The 23,437-nt window shown below is 41.2% G+C and overlaps 1 protein-coding gene across 15 annotated transcripts in view; it reads right to left on the bottom strand.

Annotated features, from left to right (window-relative positions):
* The window catches only part of JARID2 (jumonji and AT-rich interaction domain containing 2), a 212,241-nt gene that overhangs the window by 17,594 nt on the left and 171,210 nt on the right, over nucleotides 1–23,437 (bottom strand). For all 15 annotated transcript variants that reach the window (XM_064423613.1, XM_064423669.1, XM_064423578.1 and 12 more), the window contains exons 6-8: nucleotides 17,320–17,549; nucleotides 8,467–9,484; nucleotides 4,050–4,555 (exon numbers count right to left, since the gene is read on the bottom strand). In XM_064423613.1, the coding sequence (XP_064279683.1) occupies nucleotides 4,050–4,555; nucleotides 8,467–9,484; nucleotides 17,320–17,549 (1,754 nt within the window). The remainder of the gene's footprint in view (nucleotides 1–4,049; nucleotides 4,556–8,466; nucleotides 9,485–17,319; nucleotides 17,550–23,437) is intronic.

Genomic DNA, 23,437 nt, shown 5'->3' with positions numbered 1-23,437 from the left:
CTCATCTGAGCAACCACAGGCTTAAAAACTCTGCATAAATGAGTTTTATTATTTGGACTGTTACCTTTCTAGTTTTTCAATTATGAAACAGATCTGCCAAACCGCTTCAGCCTTTTCTTGTGTTTAATTTATTTAATAACTATGTCCAAGAGTAAACTAGAAAGAACTATAAAAGCAGCTTTCCCCCACAGGCCAAGTCTATCACTCTGCTCATGTGGTTGTAACGTTGTCACTTTTTAAATTGAATGCTGCATAATTAGCTTTAGCAAAAAAAAAAGTTTGTCAAATGCCCAGGGCCTGGGGCACTCTGATTCCCATAAACTTCAGAGCTGGATTCTCTGTGATCCAATAAGCAATTTCCTTCATCTTTTAATGCCCTTGTGAATGGTTTATTGTGGCAGCCTTTTACAACAAAACCTCTCGTAAAGCGCAGGGCCCGCACCGAGGCACCGCCGCCAGCGGGGGCAAACCAGCTGCCTCCTCTCAGTCACCTGCCTCTTCCTCTCATCTTATGCAGAAAAACAAAATTAAGGCCTCATCTTCCAAGATTAGCCATGTCTTTCCATTTCTCAGACAAGAAAGAAAACAGAAGTGTATAGCAAGCAAGAAAAAAGAAACTGGAAAAGTGGAACACTTTAACCCTATAAAATTGCATATTTCTTCCTCTGCCAAGAATTTGGTATCTTTTTAGTCTCCTAAAAACTGTAAAACAAATTAAATGGCTGAGGGCTGTCTGTTTGTGCTGTTTGGTTGTTTTCTTTAATCTGAGGAATCTTTTAACATTTTCTGATGACAGCACAGAAAAACATTTAAAATGCTTTAATGGAGCATTCTAACCAGAACACAAAATGAATCACAGGCGAGCAAAATACCCTTTCCAACACCCTGAAAAGTATCTCAGCAGTTCAACAACTGTCTTAGGAGCTTCAAGCTACAAAACAGAGTCTCTGTGACAAGAAGATAGGAAGGTTTAAAAAAATGAAATTCCTATTTCCTCCCCTGATTCTTCTCAGGTCTGATGCAGGGGCTGTGACAGACAACCCAGGGGGAGCATCACCACCAGCACCAAGCCTGGAGGGAAGGCAGAGAGAGGGACACTGCAAAGCTATGAATGGTAAAGACATCAAAGCAAACATAAATATGAGCTGAAACCAGAGATTTCACAATAGCCACAGGTGGAAAGGAGGGGCACCTATTAAGTGAAGTATGAAAATGCCAAGTCTCTGGGTGAAGAGAGCTCAGCGTAGGATTTCCATGACTGTTTATGGGAGAGCTGGCAAAAATCGCATCATGATTTCCTCTGTGTGTCCCTCTAATGAGTCTGCTAATATGCCTTCAGTTTGTTCTGTATGGAAAAAATGCTGCTTTCAGTCAGCACAGTAAAGATTTTTAAAATACTGTCAGAGCTAAAACTGGGGAAAGAAGTGTGAAAATCTTGCATCAGATCCTGCTTTGATGTCAGCAGTTTACTTCACACACTTAGAAATGACAACATTTTAATCGTCAGGTAGAAAAAACACTTATTTAGGAGAAAAGCAAGCAAGCACAGCAGCCTGCACATACACTTAAAAGCACAGCAGGCCTCACAGCCTGGGAAAGAGAGACACTGAAAATAATTTGGGAGTCCTGGCAGAAAGTCAGCCTAACACAAAGGAGATTTACTCTAACCTTGACATGCGATACGGTGGTAACTGCTCCTGGAAGACTGGATGTCTCTTGCTAAAAACAGCTCAAGCATGTGCTGACTGCAGAAATTACTGTGAGAAATCCTAAATGTATGGCCTCTTCACAGTCTGAAGAACAGACTTTATGGCCCAAACTGGACTACAGCCATATAATTATGATGTGCTCCCTCCAGCCCTCAAGATACTGACCTGGGCATTTTTCACAGACATGGGTTTGTTGGGGTTTTTTGTTTGTTTGTTTTATGTGTTTTTCATTTTTAATTAAAATTAGCAATTTGCTTTAAAAAGGCACCATTACAGTCCCATCATATGTGGAAACTGTAACATGAGGGCAGGCTCTGTTAATGAAATTCAAATTTTCTCAGGAAGATGTTATTAGGTAAAGAACACTCCCCCATCCACACACACAGGATTAAAAGGCTTGTGCCATTAAATGCCACAAAGCACTCTCTGCTTACAACTGATGCCAGCACCACATTCCCTCAGTCTTTTAAAGCCCAATGATGAACTACAGCAATTTTACATCCTGTGGGCTACCCTGGTGCATCAAACTTGATGCATAATTTCTGTGTCTTGAGGCTTGCTCTAAGTGACATAATCAGTACTAATGCACCAGTTCTCCTTACAGGGCTTTACCCTGAGTGCTGTAAAAAATGAAGCTTCACCCCTCTCTCTGCACTCAGGCTGACTAGATGTCCCACAGGGTGTTCCACAGCGGGGATCTCTCCAGAAATCCACCAGAGACTTGCTTGCCCCTGCCTTCCCCTCAGTCCATCACCTGTGACAGCAGCTCCCAGTCTCTGCACTACGGAGAATGTGGGATGGGATCAAAACAAACACTTGCCAGGGTCTGGGAAGCTGCTGGCACCACAGTGGACAAAAGCTGCTTTGGTGGGTGGGGAGAGCCCCCACCCATGGGCTCAGTGGTGCTCCTCTCTAACACCCTCCCTGCTCAGGACAAAAGTATTTCTACCTGGTATTGTCAGACTCAGACAGGGTCTGATGCTGCCAGTACTGCCAGTGCTTTTTTTGGTGACCAAGCAGAAATTCCGGGAGCTCTCTGCCTTTTGGGGTGAGGGCCTGGTACTCAGCAGACTCAGACTGGCTACAGCTACAGACTGTAGCTCAGACTGCAGCTACCAGCTACACTTTGCTTGCTTGCTTTTTTATTACTTCCTAAATCCAACTGGGATACTTCTCAAAAATCCCAATCTTACTTTTTGAGTGACTTTGTATCTACTGAACTTTGAAGTGGGACTTGCACTGGAAAAGAAGAAAAAGGCATTCCCCCACTAAGTTTGAGGTTGTTCATGCAGCAGTCAGGGTAAGGTTGATCAAGTTTTTCATTTAACCATCATTAAGCATGGGATATTAAGCACAGAAATGCCACTTCACTATTCACAAAAGCGGCTGTCATTAGATAAGCTCCTCTCCAAGGGCAGCATGGCAAAGACATTGCTTTTCAAAGGTGGGATTGAGGCCAGAGTCCCCAGTAAAAAGAATTTTTGGGCTGACAAATCATAACAGGCTGCAAAAGAAAACTCAAGCAAGCTTTTAAAGCTCAGGTCGTGAGCTCATGCAGTCCCTAAATAGCTTAACAATAAGTCATTTTGAGCTATCTGGCTTCATTTCCTGGTGATGGAATGAGATTGGAAGGGGAAGAACAGCTTATTCCTTTACTGGGCACGGACACTCAATGCTATATTTCTCTCAGAGCGAGGCTACACCATTCAACTCAACTCAAAATTGCACTGTGAGTTGCAGCGCCAAGTCCTGCTCCAGAGCATGAGACTGCCAAATAAAACACAGTGAACGAGTCAGCATTCCTTTGTAAATGGATGCACTTGATATGTGGAGGACTAAGTGTCCATGTGACTGTTAGTGCTGAGCAAACCTGGCATCGTGGATGAAAATATTGTTTGCATTTCAATTTGCCCTTTCTAAATGTAGTAGTATTTCTAGTGATGTTCGTTTTGATGTGCAGCACTTCACTCAACAAGAGGTTTGCAAGAAGCAGGAATGAGAAAGCAGAACATTACTTTAAATGTCACTAGAAAATGAAAATAAAATCTGTGTCTGCAAGGATAATTGGGCAGAGATATTCAGGGAGCGTCTCACAAGGAGATTGAAGGGGGGCAGAGCCCAGAGCATCTTGTTATGACAGTAATGCCTCCCAGCTTTTCCAGACATCCTGCAAGAGCCAGGCATATCAGGATAAAGCCCCAGACTGCCTGGCCATGAGAACCATGATAACTGCTGCCTCAGGGATGCCACTGCAACCCATCAGCTCCCCTCAGCCAGCTGGGTGTGCACCCAGACACCACCCACACAACAGAGCAGACAGGGCAGAGCCAGCCTCATTACCTTGTATATACACTTGTGTAAGTCGCTAAGAACTCCCTCCTCCTCCTCCTCCTCGTCGTCCTCCTTCGTGGTCTCCTTTTCCTGAGCAAAGAGCCGCCGCCTGCCCGTCTTCAGTGGGACATCGACCTCTTTTAACTTGTTGCGGAAGCCATTTTTGTGAACCACGCCATTGATGAGTCCGTTTTTGGGCTCAAACCGGGGCAAGGAATGGAACTTGTAGGCATTCTCTGAATGTCCCTCCAAAGGTCCTTTCCTCTTCTCCAGGATTTCCTTTTCCAGCAAGACCTCCTTCTCCAGTTTCTTGTGCTCCTCAGGGGAGAGGGAGTCATAGGAGAGCAAGTACTGGCAGTAGGCTTCTTGTAGCTTGGCCAGCCTGTCCTGTGCAGTTTTGGGGATGCGCAGCATGTCTGCCAGCTTGTTCCATTTCTTGAGGTCAGTCACTTGTTGCATCCCCCCCATCTCGTTGATCAGCTGGACGAAGCAGGCCAGGTCGAGCTCGCAGCCTCCTGGGGTTCACATGTGCCAGGCAGCAGAAGAAGGGAAAGGGAAACACAGGAGTAGATTAGGAAAGCTGTGGGCAGCTCATGTCAAATGTGCTACCAGGCTGGGCACACAGGGGACGTGACAGCTCCAGGCAGCTGGGCACCAGAGCAGAACTGTCCCTCTCTTGCATGCCTCCTGCTAAAGAGAGGCACACACCACTGTTTTGCCAGCTCAATTCATTCATAGGCCATATTCTGCTACTTGCAGCAGCCTTCCCTACAATTCTGTCTGCTCTCCTCCTTGATTTTCATGTCCTTCTTTTCTCAGAGCACCCCAAGCTATCTCCCTGACATGCATCTGTGCCCTGGTCATTACTCAGTGGCTGGGCAGATGAGGGTTGCCCATCTCTATAAAAGCCCACACACCCTCAACCCACCACCAGTCCCACATCTGGTTCACACCAGGAATAAACAAAACCAGTGTCAAGCTGAGGTACTTGCCAGAAAGACAAATACCTATCCTTTCTGCAGGTGAATTAACAATTATCTAATATCTGCATGACACCTTGAATGAAGTTAGGATTTAAAAGGAGCACATTATTAATTTCACTACAGGTAATAAAATTCATATAAAAACCAAAGGGAGGAAAGAGGTTGTTTGGGGTTGGAGCCTGTAACCACATGAAAAGTTCCAGACACATTATTCTTCCAGTCTGAGGCCATCCATATTTTATACTCCATTCTGGTTTTGTATGTTGTAAGATGACTAGCACATTTCACACTCCAGTCAAAAAAAAAATTATACAAACTGCAGCATAAAAAGCAGCCAAATGGATGAGGAACAATAAAAGAAACATCATAAATACTCTGAAAGCACAGAAATAAATCATCAGTGGAAAGAGTGAAGAAATGGCCCAAAGACCACCTACAATTCAACAGGGCACTGTTCAAGGAAAAAAGAGAATTAATACAAAACCAGCGTCAACATCTCTGCCGCCACACTGTCTCCCTTTGCCTTTGTCTTTTAGAAAAGTAAAGAACCATCATGCCATAGCCATTTCAGAGCACTCAGAAATGCTACTGCAACAGAGGAGGGCAAGAAGCAGCATTATTGTAAATATTTACTGCAGGATGCACAGTTACATCATCTGAACTCATATCATATTGCCACATTACTTTTTTCCAACTACCCTGTGCTGCATTTATACTGCCCACTCAGCACAAGACAAAGGTGTTTGGCTGCAGACAAAACCAAGCTTTGAGTAGAAAATAAGGGTGGAGGCAGGACCATGAGGCAGGAGATTTATCCTATTTAGTACATTTGGGAATAGGGTGGGGGAGATTTTGAAAAGGGCTGGAAGCTGAGAAAAAAGTAAACACCACTGGGAGAAAAAAACAAAATGAGTTTGGAAGGTTTTCTTTCTTTCTTTCTTCTTTAATCTTCCATACATAGCGTAATATAAATGTAACTTCCAAGATGGCTTTTGTTACTTTGTTTGGTCAGTGGTTTCTACATGCAAGCCACAAATAAGCTGAAGGTGTAACTCAAGAGATGGCTTTCCATGCCAACAAATTCGGCAATCTACATAAAGTTGGGTAACATACTCCCAAACTTGGAAAGAAGTGTGGCCCAGATTTACCATTCTATGTTTTCTCCAGCACACACTCAGTTTAAGGCCCTAGTTTCAGCACTGTTGAAAATTCAATTTTCTCCTGCATCATGGAATGATCACTCATAATCACTCTGCAATATTAGAGCTCGAGTAGCACTTCATTCAACCAGAGCCTACAGCTAAGGTTTGCAAAATGCTCTCAATTATAATTCCATTTCACACAGTCATAACTTTTGGAAGCATTTATATCTCAGACTGATGTTCTCCAGGATTGACCTAAGCTTGCTGCTTAAACTTTCCTTGAAATACTGAAGGGGGGAAAAAAAATAAGGGAAAAAACCCAACAACAACAAAAAAGGGAGTTCTTTAAAAGCACCTATAGCAAAATGGCTTAAATAGGAAATCTGGCACATTATGCAGAAGCAGTGTTTAACTTTTTTTTTTAATTGCCTTAATTTCCCTAAGTTAGGAATACTTTTAAATTGCTTAGTGAGCAAGCTCATTTTTAAAAAGAAAATTTTAAATCTTCAGGTATGCATTTAATACCAAATGCTGGCACTACACAGGCCATTGGCAGAAGTCCCACTTAATTCAATGGAAATGTGATTTGGCCTGGAGAGAAGGGCTATGTATGCATGTCTACTTAAATAAGCGTGCATTTATCACCACAGATTATTTCATATGTTTCCTGACAGAACCAACAGATTTTTCCTCTTTGTGCACTGATGATCTCCAGCTTCTTTTCTCCGTTTTGTTTTTGATTTTAAACGCAGGATAGGTAGGAAATTAATCGCAGAAAGGATACAGAGGATGCAAATTTGTAAGAGACCACTGTTTTGCTCTGGTTATATGGCACCCAGCAGAATAGAATCCTTGACTATTCATTAGGCTCTTAGGTGCTTAAATAATACAAATAATTAACAGTAATGCCATCTTAATGCCAAGTTAAGGTATTTCATTAAAAAGTTAACATTGTTCCAGGAGCGTTAATCGAGCTGTCTTGCACATTTTCTTCTCTCTCTTGCCAATGTAAATGTAATTCATTATTTTTTTCCATTAGCATACAACCATTGCATACATTAGGCATACAAAATGTTCATTTATTGCTGCTTGAGTGATTTTAATTTTCAGATTTCCTTGAACGTTTTTGCATGGCTATTGCAATATAGTGCTATCCTATCGTTCCTCCTTCTTGAAATTTTCTTATTTCTCTGCTGCGCCCTGCATCAGCTCACCATAAAGTCTGCAATCATTTTGTGTGCTTTTATGCATTTTCCCTCACTTACCATATGTGATATAAAACAAAATTTAAAAAGAAGGAGGCGGGGGAAGGGAGTGTTGTGAACAGTTTAAACAGAAAATCACGTCCTTTAATCCAACCAGCGCCGAAAACTGCCTCAGGTCCGATAATGCCTCAAAGGCAAAACTCTAGCCTTGAGTTGCAACATGCAGGTTGTGTGAGCTTGTACCCAAAACAGCTCAAAAACAAAGGGAGGAACTTACAAAAATTAAAATCACAGGTTTCTTACTATGTGTCTGCAAAGGCAGCAGAGATGGAGGTAGCTCATCCAATAGTTCATTTGTATGCTGCTGTTGTCATGTTTTTACCAACTATTGTCACATTTTTGTCACGTGTCATATCTGACAGCAGACCATAAACCAAGAATTCTGTTAAATAAGTGATTCTCACTCAGGCATTAGCCCTGGCAGGCACCTGCTGGGAGAAATAATGAAACCTCCATTTTGCAATCAACTACATTTTACTGCCTATTCTTGACACTTAATGGTTGTTAAATGTCAGCAGGTCACTGCAAATTTGTGATTTTAAGTGTCTGAGTACCCAAACACAAGTCAGTTCTGAGATATTTTCTTTCCCCTTTGGTTAAATGTTTTTAAAGGAAGAGGCGGGGAGAAAAATGCATTAAAGCCCGGCAGCATTGCAACCTGTTAGGAAAACATCTTTGGAAAGGTCCAAAAAATACTCTGAAACAACCTTTAAAACAAGGCCATCAATAGACACAGTCGTACAACCCACATAAATAAACAGCAGGGAAAGAAGAAGATTCTGAAATATGCTGATCAAGGTCCATGGAGTGATTTCATTTTCAAAATGGGTTAAACAAGAGGAAAATGGCAATATAAAGTCGCCCTGGAAAGCTCCCTGACAACCTACCTGCATTGTGCCTGACCAGTGGAAAAAGAGAGAGATTCAAGCTCTGCAGTGTTAACTGAGCATGGTTAAGCATAAAGGCAAACAGAGGATAAAGTCAGATACAGACACTTACAAGCAGTGGCAAAAAGCCAAGGAATCACAGCCCTTACCTATGAGTGGGAGTTCATCCATGGTAATGCCCTGAGATTTGAGGTGCTTCTTGATACAGGCCAGCCGCTGCACGTTGGGTCCCCAGCGCCTGCCTAGCTTGTGTATGTGCTGAATCTGTGTCACAAACCGCATTTCATCGTTTAGCTTGCACTCAGGTCTCCAGTCTGGAGGAGGAATCACCCTGCACATCCCATACTTCTCTACCTGAGCTCGGACTGACTCAATGTATATCAGTGGGTCATGAAATTCCTTGGTGGAGGGCCTAAGGATGGGAATCTCCCCCAGCATCCCCCACCCAGACTTACTACTGCCCTTTTCGTGCTTTCCCATTGAGTCTTGTGGCTTGTGCAAGGACTCCGCTTGAGAGGTAGAACGATTTTCACAGGAGGCATTTTCAGTTTTGCCATGTGCTTGTTTCCCTGGCGTACTCTTTCCAGCAGTGGCTCTTTTCGGCCTATTCCTTTCCAAACTCTTCTCTGGCACTTCCTTTCTAAGGTGTCCATTGAGCAAAGGCTTTTCTACTGCTGCCTTTTTGCTGGCAGCTTCTGCCAAGCCGACGGCCCCTTTCATTCTCTTGGTGGGCGACTGTATTTTGTCTATGTGATTCGTCTCTTCCAGCCTCCTCTTCGAGTTGCGCAGCCCCTCCCTTAACTGTCTCCCCACCTCCTTAGTGCATGTCTTTTGGTTCAACTTGCCATTGACTTTTACACCATTAACAGCGGTATTGTTAGACTTGGATGCTCCAAGGGATAGCACCTGTTTGCGGGTTTTTGCATTGCTACTTTCTATTTTCCCTGAGATTGTGTGGTTGACAGGTGAACTGGGTTTGTGGTGATTTAGTTTGGTTTCCTTGACCAGTTCTTTCTTGGCTTTGGTGTATGTGACAGTTCCCTTTGTCACTGTTGCAGTGTACTTCACAGTTTTGGACGGTGAAGGTCTGACTTCTCTCATCTTTTTGGCACTGGCTGCATTTGCACTCGGAGATGACATTCGAGTGACCCCGTTGACTTTAGAAACCTGAAATGCCAGAAGTGTTGTAGGAGGAGCAGAAGGAAGGAAACACAAAACAGAAAAGTAAATTAATAATGTGACCACTCAGCCCCAGTTTCCCATTTGCTGGACAACCATATTCTGCAGTCTTGACTCCTGGCCCCATCATACAATCTTCACATAATGGTTTGCACACAGGCAAGAGAGGGGACTAGGCATTTATAATAATCAATTTTTTTAAAGTTAGGGTTTTTAAAAATTTACCAGAAAGCCCCCAGTCTCGCTTTCACAGGGTACAAAGCCTCTGACATTAGGAAGGGTGAGGTCCCTTGCTTGCACTACCCCTATCCTTGTCTACCAGAAAACTGTTACGGGACTACAAAACACATATATAGTCTGATTTACAAACTAATACCTTCATTACCTCTTTTTCTGGCCCTCAAGACACTCTGTCTCTCTCCCACCCAACTTCCTTTATGTGCAGACACATTTCACTACTTCTAAGCAGACAAAATAGGCAGCATATATTATCTACTCTAACAGGCATCTGCACATTTGCAAAAAACACATCGAGATTCAAATCAATTTACGTCTTATCCATGCGTACATATAAAAAGAGATGTGTAACACATTATCCACCCAACAGATCAGCATGGCCATGAAGGATCCAGTCTGTCACACATATTAAATCTTGGGCAGCATATTGTTGCTGAAGTTGGTAATTTGAAATAAAAAAATGTATACAGAAATCAAATATATATTTTTTAAGTTGGTATCTGGGCAATGTTGCTGACACATATTCTATTAGATCATATTGTCAATGAAGCTTAGAAATGCTGAACTCTGCTGCTTTCTGTTAGACATTTAAACTGAGTTCTGAGACTAGAATTTGTATTTTAACTACAAGATGTGTTACGGACCAAAAGCAATCCCCATCTACAAAGGGAACTGAGACAGCTCAGCACTGCCAAAGCTAAACCCCACTACTATAAAAAACAAAGTTCAAGTTCAAAACTCAAACAAATTTCAGCATTTACACAACTTTAAACATTGATTCCTCACCTCCTTAAATGACAGTGAGCACAGAAAAACACATCCAAAAGTCAGAAGCATTGATAAAAGCGCTCAAAGTGAAAGCACACGGTACAATCACCCCTTACCAGCACTCAGGTGAGTAAAACCATTTCCTGCAGAGTTGTAATATTTTCTCCTGTGGGATTTTGAAATCCTTGCCAAATCAGTAAGCATGGCAGCTTCTCTCAAATAAATGCAAGAACTGCAGTCACTTATATAATAAGGATAATATCTAACAGGGATCAAATAGAGGCTGAAAATACTATGTGCTATGGTCTTGCATGCACTGCAAGTGACTTCTGGAAGGGGAACTGAAACCTGAAGATTCTGCATACACACACGTTTGTGAGTATGTTCATGCACATTTTCTCCTCTGTACTCCAGAAACTGGAGCAGGAGTAATGATCTTTTAAAAACCATCCATATTCTTGTCCTTCCTGTGCTTGAAAGGTAGAAACACTTAAGGAAAATTCAGTTAACTGATGACATGAGGTTTTACCTTGAGCTTTTCAAAGATGTATGAGGTATCATCTGGAAAGCAAACACTTGCAAACAGAAATGCATTTACCCATTTCCCTTGAAATTTAAGCAGTACTCTATATTTGAAATGCAGGCCTGGATTTAACTTTAACATCACTTCTTCATGCTGCAGAGCAGACATGGGAGGAGAGCTGCTGAGACACTGCCTCTTGCCTGCAGCAGTCACAACAAGCATTGAACATCCCTGGATTTATAAATAGCTGGGAACATTGATTACAGATTTCACCTAGACTAATAAAGAAGAATTGATTGAGAACTGGAAGGGGAAGGTAATCTGGGTGACAGTGATCATGAAATGGGTTTTGATTTCCAAGATGTGACAACAGAAGAGAAAGGACAACAGACTTAAAAAAAAAAAGAAAAGAAAAGAACAAAACGCCTCCAGAAAAAAAAGAAAAGAAAAATCCACCTGAAAAAATCCAAACCAAAGGAATTTCCACTTAGAGGGAAGGTATAAAGCACAGGCCATTATGGCTGTTCACAAAGTTCTCTAACAACTGGAAAATTAGAAAATGATCAGAGTAGAAAGTGGTAACACAATTATGTGACTAAGGGCAACTGTACAGGAAAAGAAAAAGTACATATTAAAATCAGAAAGGCCAAGGAGCTAAAGACACTTCAGTTAGCAAAAAACTAAAACAGAAAAAAATATATAAACACCTTAAAAATACAAGATAACAAACACTGGAAGAGATAAAGCACCACACAAGGAAGGAAAACAAATAGCCTGACTAAAGTGTTCCTGCTTCTTTTGCATTAACCTTCACCAGAAGTGCCACTGACTGAATATTTATCAGGTACAGAACATAATCCATTTCAGCAAAAAGGCTAGGATAGCAACCCAAATAAGGTGGAAGGTACATAAATTACTTAGGGCATGGCTCCTGGAAATAAGCTGGGGGCAGACAGAGGCTCTACCTAATTTCCAATCCTAAAATAATTTTGGAACAAATCATCAAACAGTTAATTTGCAAACACACAAATGATTCCCCCCCCAAAAAAAATGTTAAAAACAAAAGAACAAAATCTACCCAGGTTTTTGCCAAAATAGCAAATCTATCAAATTTAATCATCTTTCAACAGACACCTGGCTGAGCAGGTAAAGAAGCATCTCTGCTGCAGCAGGATTCTGGTCACTGTCCCCTGGGACATTCCATCAAACTCCTGAGACACATCCCAGACATAATTACTCTAAAGTGGTGTCACAAGAGACTAAATAAAGTCATCCTCAAGAGAAGTTTTCATTGCTATAGTTTACTGTTGTCCTGGGAGGGCACTTCACGTGTCTTTCTGCAGGGACTTGGCATTGCCTTGATTCTACCAAGTATTTTCATTATTGTAAAACAGTGAAACACACCTGGAAGGAAGAGGCTGGAATCACTCATAGGACAAGATCGAAATCAAAGGCACTCTTGAAGAACCTATTTCAGAGCATTTCTACAGTAAGAGGAAGTGCTATATTTAGGAGGCACAAATCATATACACGTAGGGGAAGAATAACATTTGGGGACCGCAGTGAGCTGCAAAACGCAATGGCAACACAGAGCACACAAATCACTTTCTGAGACCTATTATTAAGCATGTTGAAAGCAAAGGGTAGGAGCACAGGCTTTTCCTAAGGAGAGCTAGACCCTGGGGCCACACTGTGAGAAAAATTTAGATAGAGGAGCAAGTCCCAAAGGAACACGAAGTGCTCAAGTATTTGGAAAGTAAAGATTGTTGCTGAAAAGCCAATGGAGCTGGTCTTACTCTGAAAGAGATCACTGTGGGACAACTTTGTAACAGTCTTCTGATGCAGAAGGAGCTCCTCTGAGAAGAGACAGTAAATGCTCTCTCTATGTTCCCGGGGAAAAGAAGGAAGAAAAAAATCTCATTAAATGTCTACAATGATCTGAGGCACAACTAGGAAAACTTGCTCATTAGTAGAAAAGGAAAACACTGGAAGAAGCTGTCAATGGATGTTGTGGAATCTCCTCTACAGGAGGTTTTCAGAAGGTTTCAGGAGGCTATAGCTGTATTACTGCGCTGTCAGGTATAATCAAGACAAAATCTCAGTGTGAGCAGTCAGGCTGCATGGAGGCACCTTGTCATTCCAGCCTGCTGATGATTTTTTCCGAGGAAGTTGTGACCAGAAGTCTGAAGGGCCACCTGGGGTACTCCTGCAGCAAGAGCTTGTGACATAGGGGCTGAGAACAGAACAGAGCACAGTGCTCATGGAAAAAGGCAAACACCCTCACAGCTTCTATTCAAAGTGAAACATGTCATGAGCACCATCAGCTTTAAGACAGAACCTCCAATCCTAGACTGTAAGCACAATATTTTGAATTTTTATTCAAACTTTTCATGGAGTCCAACCATTAACCCAGCACAGCCAAATCCACCACTAAATCATGTCCGTAAGTGCCACACCAATAGGTCTCTTAAATATCTCCAGGGATGGTGACTCAACCCCTTCCCTGGACAGGCCATTCTAATACCTGGCCCCTCAATTTCAGCAAAGAAATTTATCCTTATACCCAGTCTAAACCTACCCTGGTGCAACTTGAGGCCATTTTTTCTGGTCCTATTTCTTGTCATCGAGAGGAAGAGGTTGACCCACACCTGACTACAGCCTCCTTTCAGGCAGTTGTAGAACATGATCAGGTCACCCCTGAACCCCATTTTCTCCAGGTTCAGCAGCCCCAGCTCCCTCAGCTGCTCCTCATCAGGCTTGTGCTCCAGAGCCTTCCCCAGCTCTGTTTCCATTCTCTGGACACACTCCAGCCCCTTAATGTCTTCTTTGTGGTGAGAGGCCCAAAACTGAGCACAGCACTCAAGGTGTGGCCTCACCAGTGCTGAGTACAGGGGGACAATCCCTGGCCTGCTCCTGCTGGCCACACTCCACACACACAGGTATCATCCTGGCTGATACAGGGCAGGATGCCATTGGCCTTTTGGCCACTTGGGCACTGCTGGCTCTTGTTCAGCCACTGTCAACCAGCAACTGCAGGTCTTTTTCTGCCAGGCAGCTTTCCTGCCTCTCCAGATCCCTTTGCAGAGCCTTTCTACCCTCAGCAAGTCATTATTCCTGCCCAGCTGGGTGTCGTGTGTGAACTGACTGAGGGTGTCCTCAATGCCCTTGCCCAGGTCACTGATGAAGACATTAAATGGGACTGGCCCCAGCACTGAGCCCTGGGGAATGCCACGGGTGACCAGTTGCCAGCTGCATCTAACTTCATCCACCACCACTCTCTGGGCCCAGCCAGAGACAGTTTTTAACCTAGCTAACACCCATCCAAGCCTTCAGCAGCTTGTTTCTCCAGCAAAATGTGTGGGAGGTGGTGTCAAAGGCTTTACTGAAGTCCAGGGGGACAACATCCACGGCCTTTCACTCATCAACTAGGTGTGTCACCTGGTAGGAATAAATTGACTGACATTAGCTGTCCATGACCCGAAGTCTTGAGCCAAAAGGTGAAACTAAGGATACGAATAATCTTATCTTTGATTTTCAGATATGTTCCTACTTTTGCTGACATATAATCATCTTCATACCACTCTTTTCTTTACCGAACACTTGCTTTGCAGTAACACATGGTATGATAGATTTTAAATTTTCTTGTCTTTATTAAAAAAATTAAAAAAAAACCCAAAAAAAAAAACCACCAAAAAAAACCCAGGGCCAGCACTGTCTTGCAGCAATTGGTTTGTTAGATTTGAACTGGTCTACATATACACCTCTGCATAGCACCTAGGATTCAGCATCTAAAACCATACACAAAAAATAAACAAGTTGCTAGATAGCAAGCACAGTGATAAGAACAACATTAGCAACACTGAGAACAGTTTTGGTACCAAACAAATCCGAGTTATGCAACTGATCTTGAATTCATTCATAAAAATAGTTCTGTGCTTGTGAGTTGTGCAGAGGTAAATTACCATATTAGGCCAAGAGAGGGCCCCATTGAACTACATTTCCTATGCTCACAACCCTTTAAATTAGGAAGACTTTGAAAGGTGGCAAAGGAGAATGCAAAAGAGATAAGGAACCTGTGACAAGTGCAAGGGCACACCAGAAGAAGAAAGACATCAAAACAGAAAAAGAGAGGAAAAAAAGAATATCTTTGGTAATTTCTAGCCTGTATTTCCTGTAAGAATTAACAAAACAAAAACACACAAAAATAAACCATGCAAATGCAATGATCAAGAAGCAAAAATATAGTGAAAGAAGGAAGAACATGTGACTGACACCCTGGGAGAAAAATCTCCTTTTGGAAAATACTGAAAAAGTCAAAGACTCAGGACAACAGCAAGAAATTCAGCAATGGCCCATAACTGGTAAGTCTAGGGTTGTGTACAAAACTAAGGCTTTCTGTCAGGCAAAACATATAATCCACTTTTAATTAGCTAGAGTCATATTTTCATTAAAATTTGTAAGAAAGTTCTTATGCTACTGTGGGTTGCAGAAGAAAATTTAGGTGTCTAATCATTTCTTAGGAAATAAAAAAAAAAAAAAAAAGAAAAGCCACATCATCTTGACTTAAATCCCCCCTTATTTTCTGAAGCCTGGAGACCACCCCTGCTGATGTGTCCATGTGGTGTGACTGCTGCTTGTGCGGACGGCACCACTTTACATTTTTCTCCATTGTGTGTCGCACAATCAAAAACGTTTAATACTCTATGAAGCAAAACCACTTGGATTGTGGACAAAACTGTTCTACACTTGTCTTTTTCCTTTCAGAAATACCTTCAGAAGTGGCAGCAGTTGACTTTCACCAAAGTTTTAGCCAACCAATCTCTGATGATGCAATTTTAAAGCATTTCACACAAGTGTTCCAGTAGGTTAAAAGAATTAGGAACTGCATTCTTATGTTTTGGGAACTTGTTCAACACCATGAGCTCATGACAGAGCAAGTCATACCAAGGACCATAAGAAACTGGTACTCACAAAAAAGAAATCCAAAAGGATGCAAAAGAAGGCAGACATTCACACTGATGCTTTGATAAGGGCAAATTGCCATGGTGGAATAAAGAATTGAAGTCTTAGAGAGGTACAGACATACTGTGAATAGCCTTCAGGATCTCAAATCTGATTTAGAAGGTAATACAAATTCAGTGGAGGCGTTTCAGGAGAACTTAAACCACCACTGAAACACACAGCATTAAAGATTTCCTCAGCAACAGCATCACTGCTTTTCTTTTTGCCATTTTTAATTTCCAAGCCTGTGACTCAGAGATGCCATTTAAAGGCCTTGACAGCCCTCTACAAGATGGCAATTCCAGCTGCACTGAAGACCAGGTCAGCCTACTTAGAAGAAAAATCTTTAGATGTCAGCAAGTAAAGACTGTCTCCAATCAGTCCACTGAGAATTCATCACTGCAAAACAACCAACCAACTAACAAAACAACCAAACCTGAACAAACCAAACAAAATCGCAACAACAAAACTAAAAACAAAAATCCATAAAAACCCCCAAACAAACAAACAAACAAACCCCACCAACCAAATTAACATCCCTTGCTCCCCCCCATCCCCCCAAAAAAACCCAAAACCCCCAAAAGGCTTAAGTGCAGCAAGCTTTCTATAATGCACTGCCCTGATGCAGGTACTCTGCTAACCCAGTCCCAGCCTGAATAAGGACAGTCACACGCACTGAAAGACTGGTCTGCTAAACTTTCGCACCTGAATTCAAGTTAGGCTGAAACAAATCGCTTGCTGAATTTTTTTGCTAGCTTTCAACCAAGTAACATGGAACTCTAAAAACTTCTCCCACCAGGAATCTTCATTGCAATATTTTGGAGCATCCTGTTTATACATCAGACAAAACATTTTTCCCAGGCTCTGGGGTTTGTGCTGCCCATGTGCAAACCAAGACACCCGAGTGCAATGTCAGGTTCTCCACAGCACCAGTGAGCCCCCGAGATAAGCCACACAGATCAGCTCCTTCTTCCATGTGCTGCCAGCCTTGGCAGTGTCAGCACAGAGTGCCAGTCAGAAAAGGTTCATAAACAGCAACGTGAACTTTACTCTTTTATATGAATATACTGGATAATAAAAAGGGTTGTAAAGCATGCTTTATCATATTGACTTCCCATGTACATATTTTTCTTTTTTCCTTTTTTTTAATCACTGAAAATTAACTCCCTGCTGCTCCAGAGGATGCTTTTATGGATCACCACACGTTCAATCTACACCAAGCAGTGGAAAAAGGAGCTTAGAACCTTAAAAGCTCTGTTTCCCCATGTGTCCACAGCAGAGTACAGCTTATTACCTGTTTCCTTAAGTCCTGAGCCGATCTGTGAAGAGTGTGGTGGTTGTTAGCCGTGAGCCCTTTCGTAGAGGAGCCAGTGTTTGTAGTAGCGTGGTGATTAGCAGCAGCCTGGTCTTTTCGACTCTCAGCCTTATGTTCGCTGTTCCTCTCCTTCCCTGGGGTGGCCTCTTTGCTTTTGTGTTTCTGAGCAGGTTCTTTCTCCTTCGATGATTTGCTGGACCCATTGAAAACTGAGAAGAGAGAAAATCAGGTTATTAAGGGGGGAAAAAAGAAAAGAAAAAGTATGCAAGAGCAAACACTTCATTCAAAACATCACAATTTTCTCTGCTCTCAGTGCTGGATATTTAGTGAATGCCTTCTTATAGCTGAAGTTAAATCAATATAGAAATAGCACTATTTTGCATATTTCTTTAGATGAACAGATTTACTAAAGTATTTCCTCTGCTTGTTAGCACACATTATCTTCAGTATCCAAATTAAAACATACAAGGTATATTACTGTTTTGACTGACCTAAATTTAGAATTATGAGTTTGATTTTTACTTATGACAGTTTTAATTATATTTTTTTTGCTCTGGCAGTGAGGGAATTCTAAACATAATCTAAACAGAAAAAAGGTTTATTTTTATATCAATGTAGAAGAAAGGAAACGTTCCATGAAAAAGCATGTTTTGTTTTCATCAATACCCGAACTGCTGAATCAAACTGACAGCAGTTTGCCTATAGCAGACAAGCTGCAAATAGATAAAGGTACTTTTCCAAAAAAAGGAAAATACTAAAACCATTTTGGAACATGTGACATGAAGTAACACTGGGACCTGTGCTGAGCACCTTAACCTATAAATGAAGGGATAAGAAAGCGTGGAACAGACACCTTATTTCTTGTACACTAAATATTATGCGAATATATACAAACAAGTTTTGTTCATTCTCTCTGCTGAATTTATTTAAGGAGAGTCACTGCTCTTCTGTTGTCAGAGAACATGAAAAGCCGAAGCTAAAACAAACAGAAAATCACATCACATTTCTCTGTTTGTTGATCAGAAATGTGCTGAATTCATGTCAGTGATGCACCCTCTTCAGTGGAGCACTTGACAGAGGTCCCCAAGACTTGTGATCCAACATCCACAATGGCAAATGCCCTCCTGCCTTTTACTCTTGATTTCTACCCGTCTTTCTTTGACACGGTTTACGAAGGGATGCAAACAAGAAACTTCATAAATACTAAACAGCACAGCTATGTGAAAACCTTATTTATTACACACAACATTCACCATCTGTTTGGGAATAGTAACTAAATGCACAAAATTACTGTTTTCTTGTGAAATGAAAGCCTTCTTTTGTCACTAAAGGTGATATTCCTACAACACACACCTTCTTATCAAAGTTGTGAAGCTTAGCTACCTCTACAGATGTAGAGTATTAACAGTAGGAGCAGCGTTAAGGGTAGTAACAAAATCCAAACAATCCTGCTGGACAGAAGAGGTGCAGCTAAGCTACTCTTGAGCCAACCCTACCTCCAAACCTTCCCAAGCAGCTATCCAGCTTCCTGCAGCCGAAACCCCAGCAAACTATTGACAAATTTAATTTTCAGATCGCTTATCATATTTTCAGTTCCCTTATCCCTTATTCAGTCAGTCATAAGTTTTGAAGCAGATTACTTAAAAAAGAAAAAACTGCGATTGCTTTTCCTCCTCTCTTCCTTCCCACCTGCATAAATAGAATAAGAATGAGAGAAAAGCTGTCAGCAGTGGAGTCACTACAAATTTCTCCATGGTTCTGTCACTCCTGAGCTCAGGAGCAACTGGTGCTGCCCCAGCCAGCCAAGGATTTCTCAGTGATTTCTGCAAAAATCACGCAACCCTTTGTGTCTCATTTCCAGTGATGGAACTGATAATAATTGCCAACCCCTCTCAGGAAGTTCATGGCAATACATTCATCCTCCTTTGTAAAGAATTCTCACATCAGATGGAAGGCACTACAGATGCACAAAGCATGACTATTTATTTTTAATAAGACATAGCACAAACAACCAATGGCAGCTTTGTTAATATGTATTTTATCATTTAGAGAGATGTCTTCCTTTGAAGGGAACAAATCGTATGTAATGATCTGCTCCTACAGAAACATTCAAGTCGGAGATTAATTTTCTGCAATCAGTTGCCACTTTAAAAATCGAAGATTACTAAAACAGAAAACACAGCCAAAAAGCAAAATTGTGCACTTCTTGGGTTCACAAAAAAAGAAGGAAAAAAAAAAAGAAGAAAACATGAGACAAGGTATATTTTATATGCAACAGCTCATTAAATTTAAGTGTCGTGGGAACCCTGCCAGTTTTACCCTCTGAGTAATTATCTTTTGTCTTAATTTGTAAGATTCTTGAAAGGGGGAAGAGAGATACAGGAGGAAAAAAATGTTCAGTTTCACAGGAAAAGCTTAAAAAGCTAGTGTTTGAAAACACAACAAAGGGAGATGTAGATGCAAAACAGTTTTTGCCACACTGTCTTCCAGTTAAACAGTAGATGGTATCAGTTTCTATAAAAATCAGTATTTGTTTCTTGCAACACCTAGATTACTGTTATATCCAGCTACTTTATATCCAGCTATAAAGCCTTTCCGCAATAGTAAGTTCAGAAAAATTCACAAACATACTATGTGAGCAACTATCTAAATGTTAACTTGATTAATTACAAAATGCCATTGCAAGCCAAGCATTTAGGGACAGATAAAATCCCAGAGACAGTGATTTTCCTCCCATCTCACTAAAAATGTTGAAGCAAGTTATTTACTTAGTACAATACATGATTAAACTGTGGCCCCAACAGCTAGTAAGACAGTTCAGAGAAAAAATGTATCAACAAAAATGACTAAAGCCCCCCCCCAAATCTTGTTGTTGAAGAGTAGCTGATAATAAGCCAGCAACACCCACTTCTCAAAGGAAAGAAAACAATAACCCTCCCAAAGCCTCTGCAATAAATATTACTGAGACCAAATTTGATTAAACAATGAAATGATTACTGATTCTTTTGTGCCTTGTTATGCAGCAAATGGCATTCTCCTTCATGTCTGCCAGCTCCTAAGTATTTCTGATGCACTCAGAAAATCAGAAAAGATGTATGTTGTGCTTTATGAACCCCTGACACGTGTGTTCCATGAACATCTCCCATGTTAGAAATAAGTCTGACATGCCAATATCCAATGTTCTGGTCCCATTCACTTCAGTTCCTTGCTAAAGAGTAGTCAATAAAGGTTTCACCCTTGAAGCAGTAATGTCACTAAAAGACAGAAAGACAAAAAACCAAGTCCAACCTACACTAGTGGTGAAACTTGCATTCCTGAAGCAGAAATGATGTGCAGTCTTGAATTATGATTATTTTTTACTACCTTACTCTGTATTTCCAGAACAGTTTTAGTTAAAGGTAAGAAGCACTACTAACAAGTAATTCAAAGTGTAAGTAAATTATTTGTGTTCAGACACTCCAGATAGAATAAATGGGTATCATTATACTTGTATCCATTTGAATGCTTATTCTCAAAATGCTGTGTCCTCCAAAGCTATTACTATTATTAAACTGAAACAATAAGAGTCCCACAGTGAAATACTTGTGGGTCTTTTGGTTAGCAGTGATGATCAAATGCAAAGAAACTGAACCACTACATTCAAAACTGACAAGCACTGGGGTTTTTTAAACCACTGATATAATTTAGGGCAGCAGAGCAAAACCTTATGGCAGGCATGATCCCCATGGATATATAACAGTGCTCCCTGCATCAGGGGAACTAGACCCCAGGCACCAATACTCACCCAGGATCCCCTACTGGGACTTTGGGGTATCTCATTTGAAACTGTGATAAAGAATCCCTACACAAACCAATGCAAACTGTGCAAATTGTGCCTCTATTAGGTGCAGCCATAGTAACAGCTAAAAAAAATTTTTGGTCAAGTAAAGCCACAGATGTGCTCAATTACTACAGATTAACTAAGCATTTACTACAGGAATTGACACTGTAGTGGGCGATAAACATAATGTGTTTTCAGCAATTTTCGGAAGTATTCCTACAAATTAATTTGCACACAAACACTTCACAGGATACAGCCAGCCAGCCATTCAGAAGCGAATTTATAATATGCACAATAATCAGGCTTTCACTGTGGAGGCAGCAGAATTACTGGATTTGGTTCAGTCAGCTATTGACTCCATGGACAAAGCTTTGTTTCCCAAGCTCTCCTGGAGGTTATTCCTGCACCTGATATGCTTTGCACTTGAGATAACTGGGGAGTTATCTGGGAGTTTAATATGGACTGCAGAGTACAGAACCCTTTTGCTGTGTGCCAGTGGCTGGGAGATGAAGGCATGGGCCATACACATGTGCTGCATGTTGCAGAGCTTGCACTGTGTAAGGCAGGTGATGGCGCATTCATAAAACCATCCAGAAAACAGAGGGGAGATAGAAGTGAAAGGGAGAAGTTTTGTTTTTAGAAGGAGAAAAGGGAACCTTGCCAATACTGTGAACCCGAGCCAGCTACTCCAGTGTTGTTACATACATCATGTTTGGGAAGAGATGTAGTATTAATCAACTTTCTGGCATGGAGTATCCATTACTGGACAAAAACATTCTTGCTCTGGCTTTAATTCAGTTCTAAGTCACTGTGAAAACATTTATGTGGCTCTCAAACTGCGTTAAAGGACCCAGGCAATAATTCCTTTCCCCTCCCAGAGGAACTAAAACAACCTTATACTTCCATAAAACACAGTATTTTAATACTGCCAATTGTTTTCCTTAAATGTCGGGTATGTTCTGACGTCCACAAATCATTTCCAAGGACAGAAGCTGTCTTCTGGAGCTCCTCAACATGCTCTGCCTACTCGGAGACAGGAGCAAAGGTGTACTTCAGAAAAAAAGCCCAACACCACATCATATGAAAACATGTGGTATTGCTGTTTCCGCACCTCCCAAGCCCTAATGCAACACCACTCCATTTCTCAGTGGACAACACTGCATGAAAATTTCCATAGCTGCATGCTAGCAGGAGTCAAACAGGAGAGCCGTGGCAGAAGGGTAACACTGAATTCGTTTCTTGACACCATCAATAACACAGCTCAAGCCCTGCACGCACAGGAATATATTGGGCCACCGGGAGAAGCGTTATTGGTATGAGACACCGCGCCACCGCTTGCAAAAATTCAATACCAAGTGTCTCGTCTCAGCACAAATTCATTACTCTCACCTAACCATTATGACACAAACAACATCAAAAGGGTCACTCACTAAGCAGCAAGTCCATACAAGAAGTGTCTGTCTGTTATCACGAGTCTCACACCAGGATAACAATTCAATTTTAATTTTTTTTTTTTTTTTTTTTTTTTTTTTTTTTTTTTTTTTTTTTGAGCAACTTCCAGCTCCCCTATTCTTCTCCACAGGTCATACATCTCGCTACTGAAAATCCGCAAATCCCCAAATGTGTGGTGCCTGATTTGCATATTTAAGTATGCAAATTACTGCAAACCGGGTAATTTTCGTGTTACATATTTTTGCAGAAAAATTAAATGTGCAAAAATGTTTATTGCAACAATTACTGGTTCCATGGTCTTTCAACAAAAGACTGTAAATCATCAAAATAATTGCCTACCCATTAACTATTGCAGCACGCTGTCTGAAATGTTCTCATTCTTTAAAATATATTTTTCTTCTAAATGTTCACCTCTTCAGGATTAGTTTCACTAAAAATTATGTACATGCCTAAGGCTCTGTCTCATGTATCCACCCACAAGCACCAAATTTCGTTAAAAGCCAAACTAAATAAAGAACTCCAACCATAAATTAGAATTTTCTCACAACACACTCAAACAGTAATGTATGTAAAAGATGTGCCATTCAAGCCCAAGATACACAAATGCTGCATTGAACTATTCCCTGAAATAAGAAAGAAAGCTATCTACGATCTTTTCCTGCATCATCTTTGTACTACTACACATGTAAGGAAATTACTCTGCTAAATTATCCATTGCAAATTGAGAAGTGAAATATTCTGTGTTTCTGGTAAGCGAGTAGGACAGCACTGAAGCAGAGTACAGTGTTTCTAGCAATGCTTGCTTACTATGCACTACTGCCAGGT

This window comes from Passer domesticus, chromosome 1, assembly GCF_036417665.1.
Source record: "Passer domesticus isolate bPasDom1 chromosome 1, bPasDom1.hap1, whole genome shotgun sequence".
Lineage (NCBI taxonomy): Eukaryota > Metazoa > Chordata > Aves > Passeriformes > Passeridae > Passer > Passer domesticus.
This window is presented reverse-complemented; position numbering and strand designations above follow the sequence as displayed.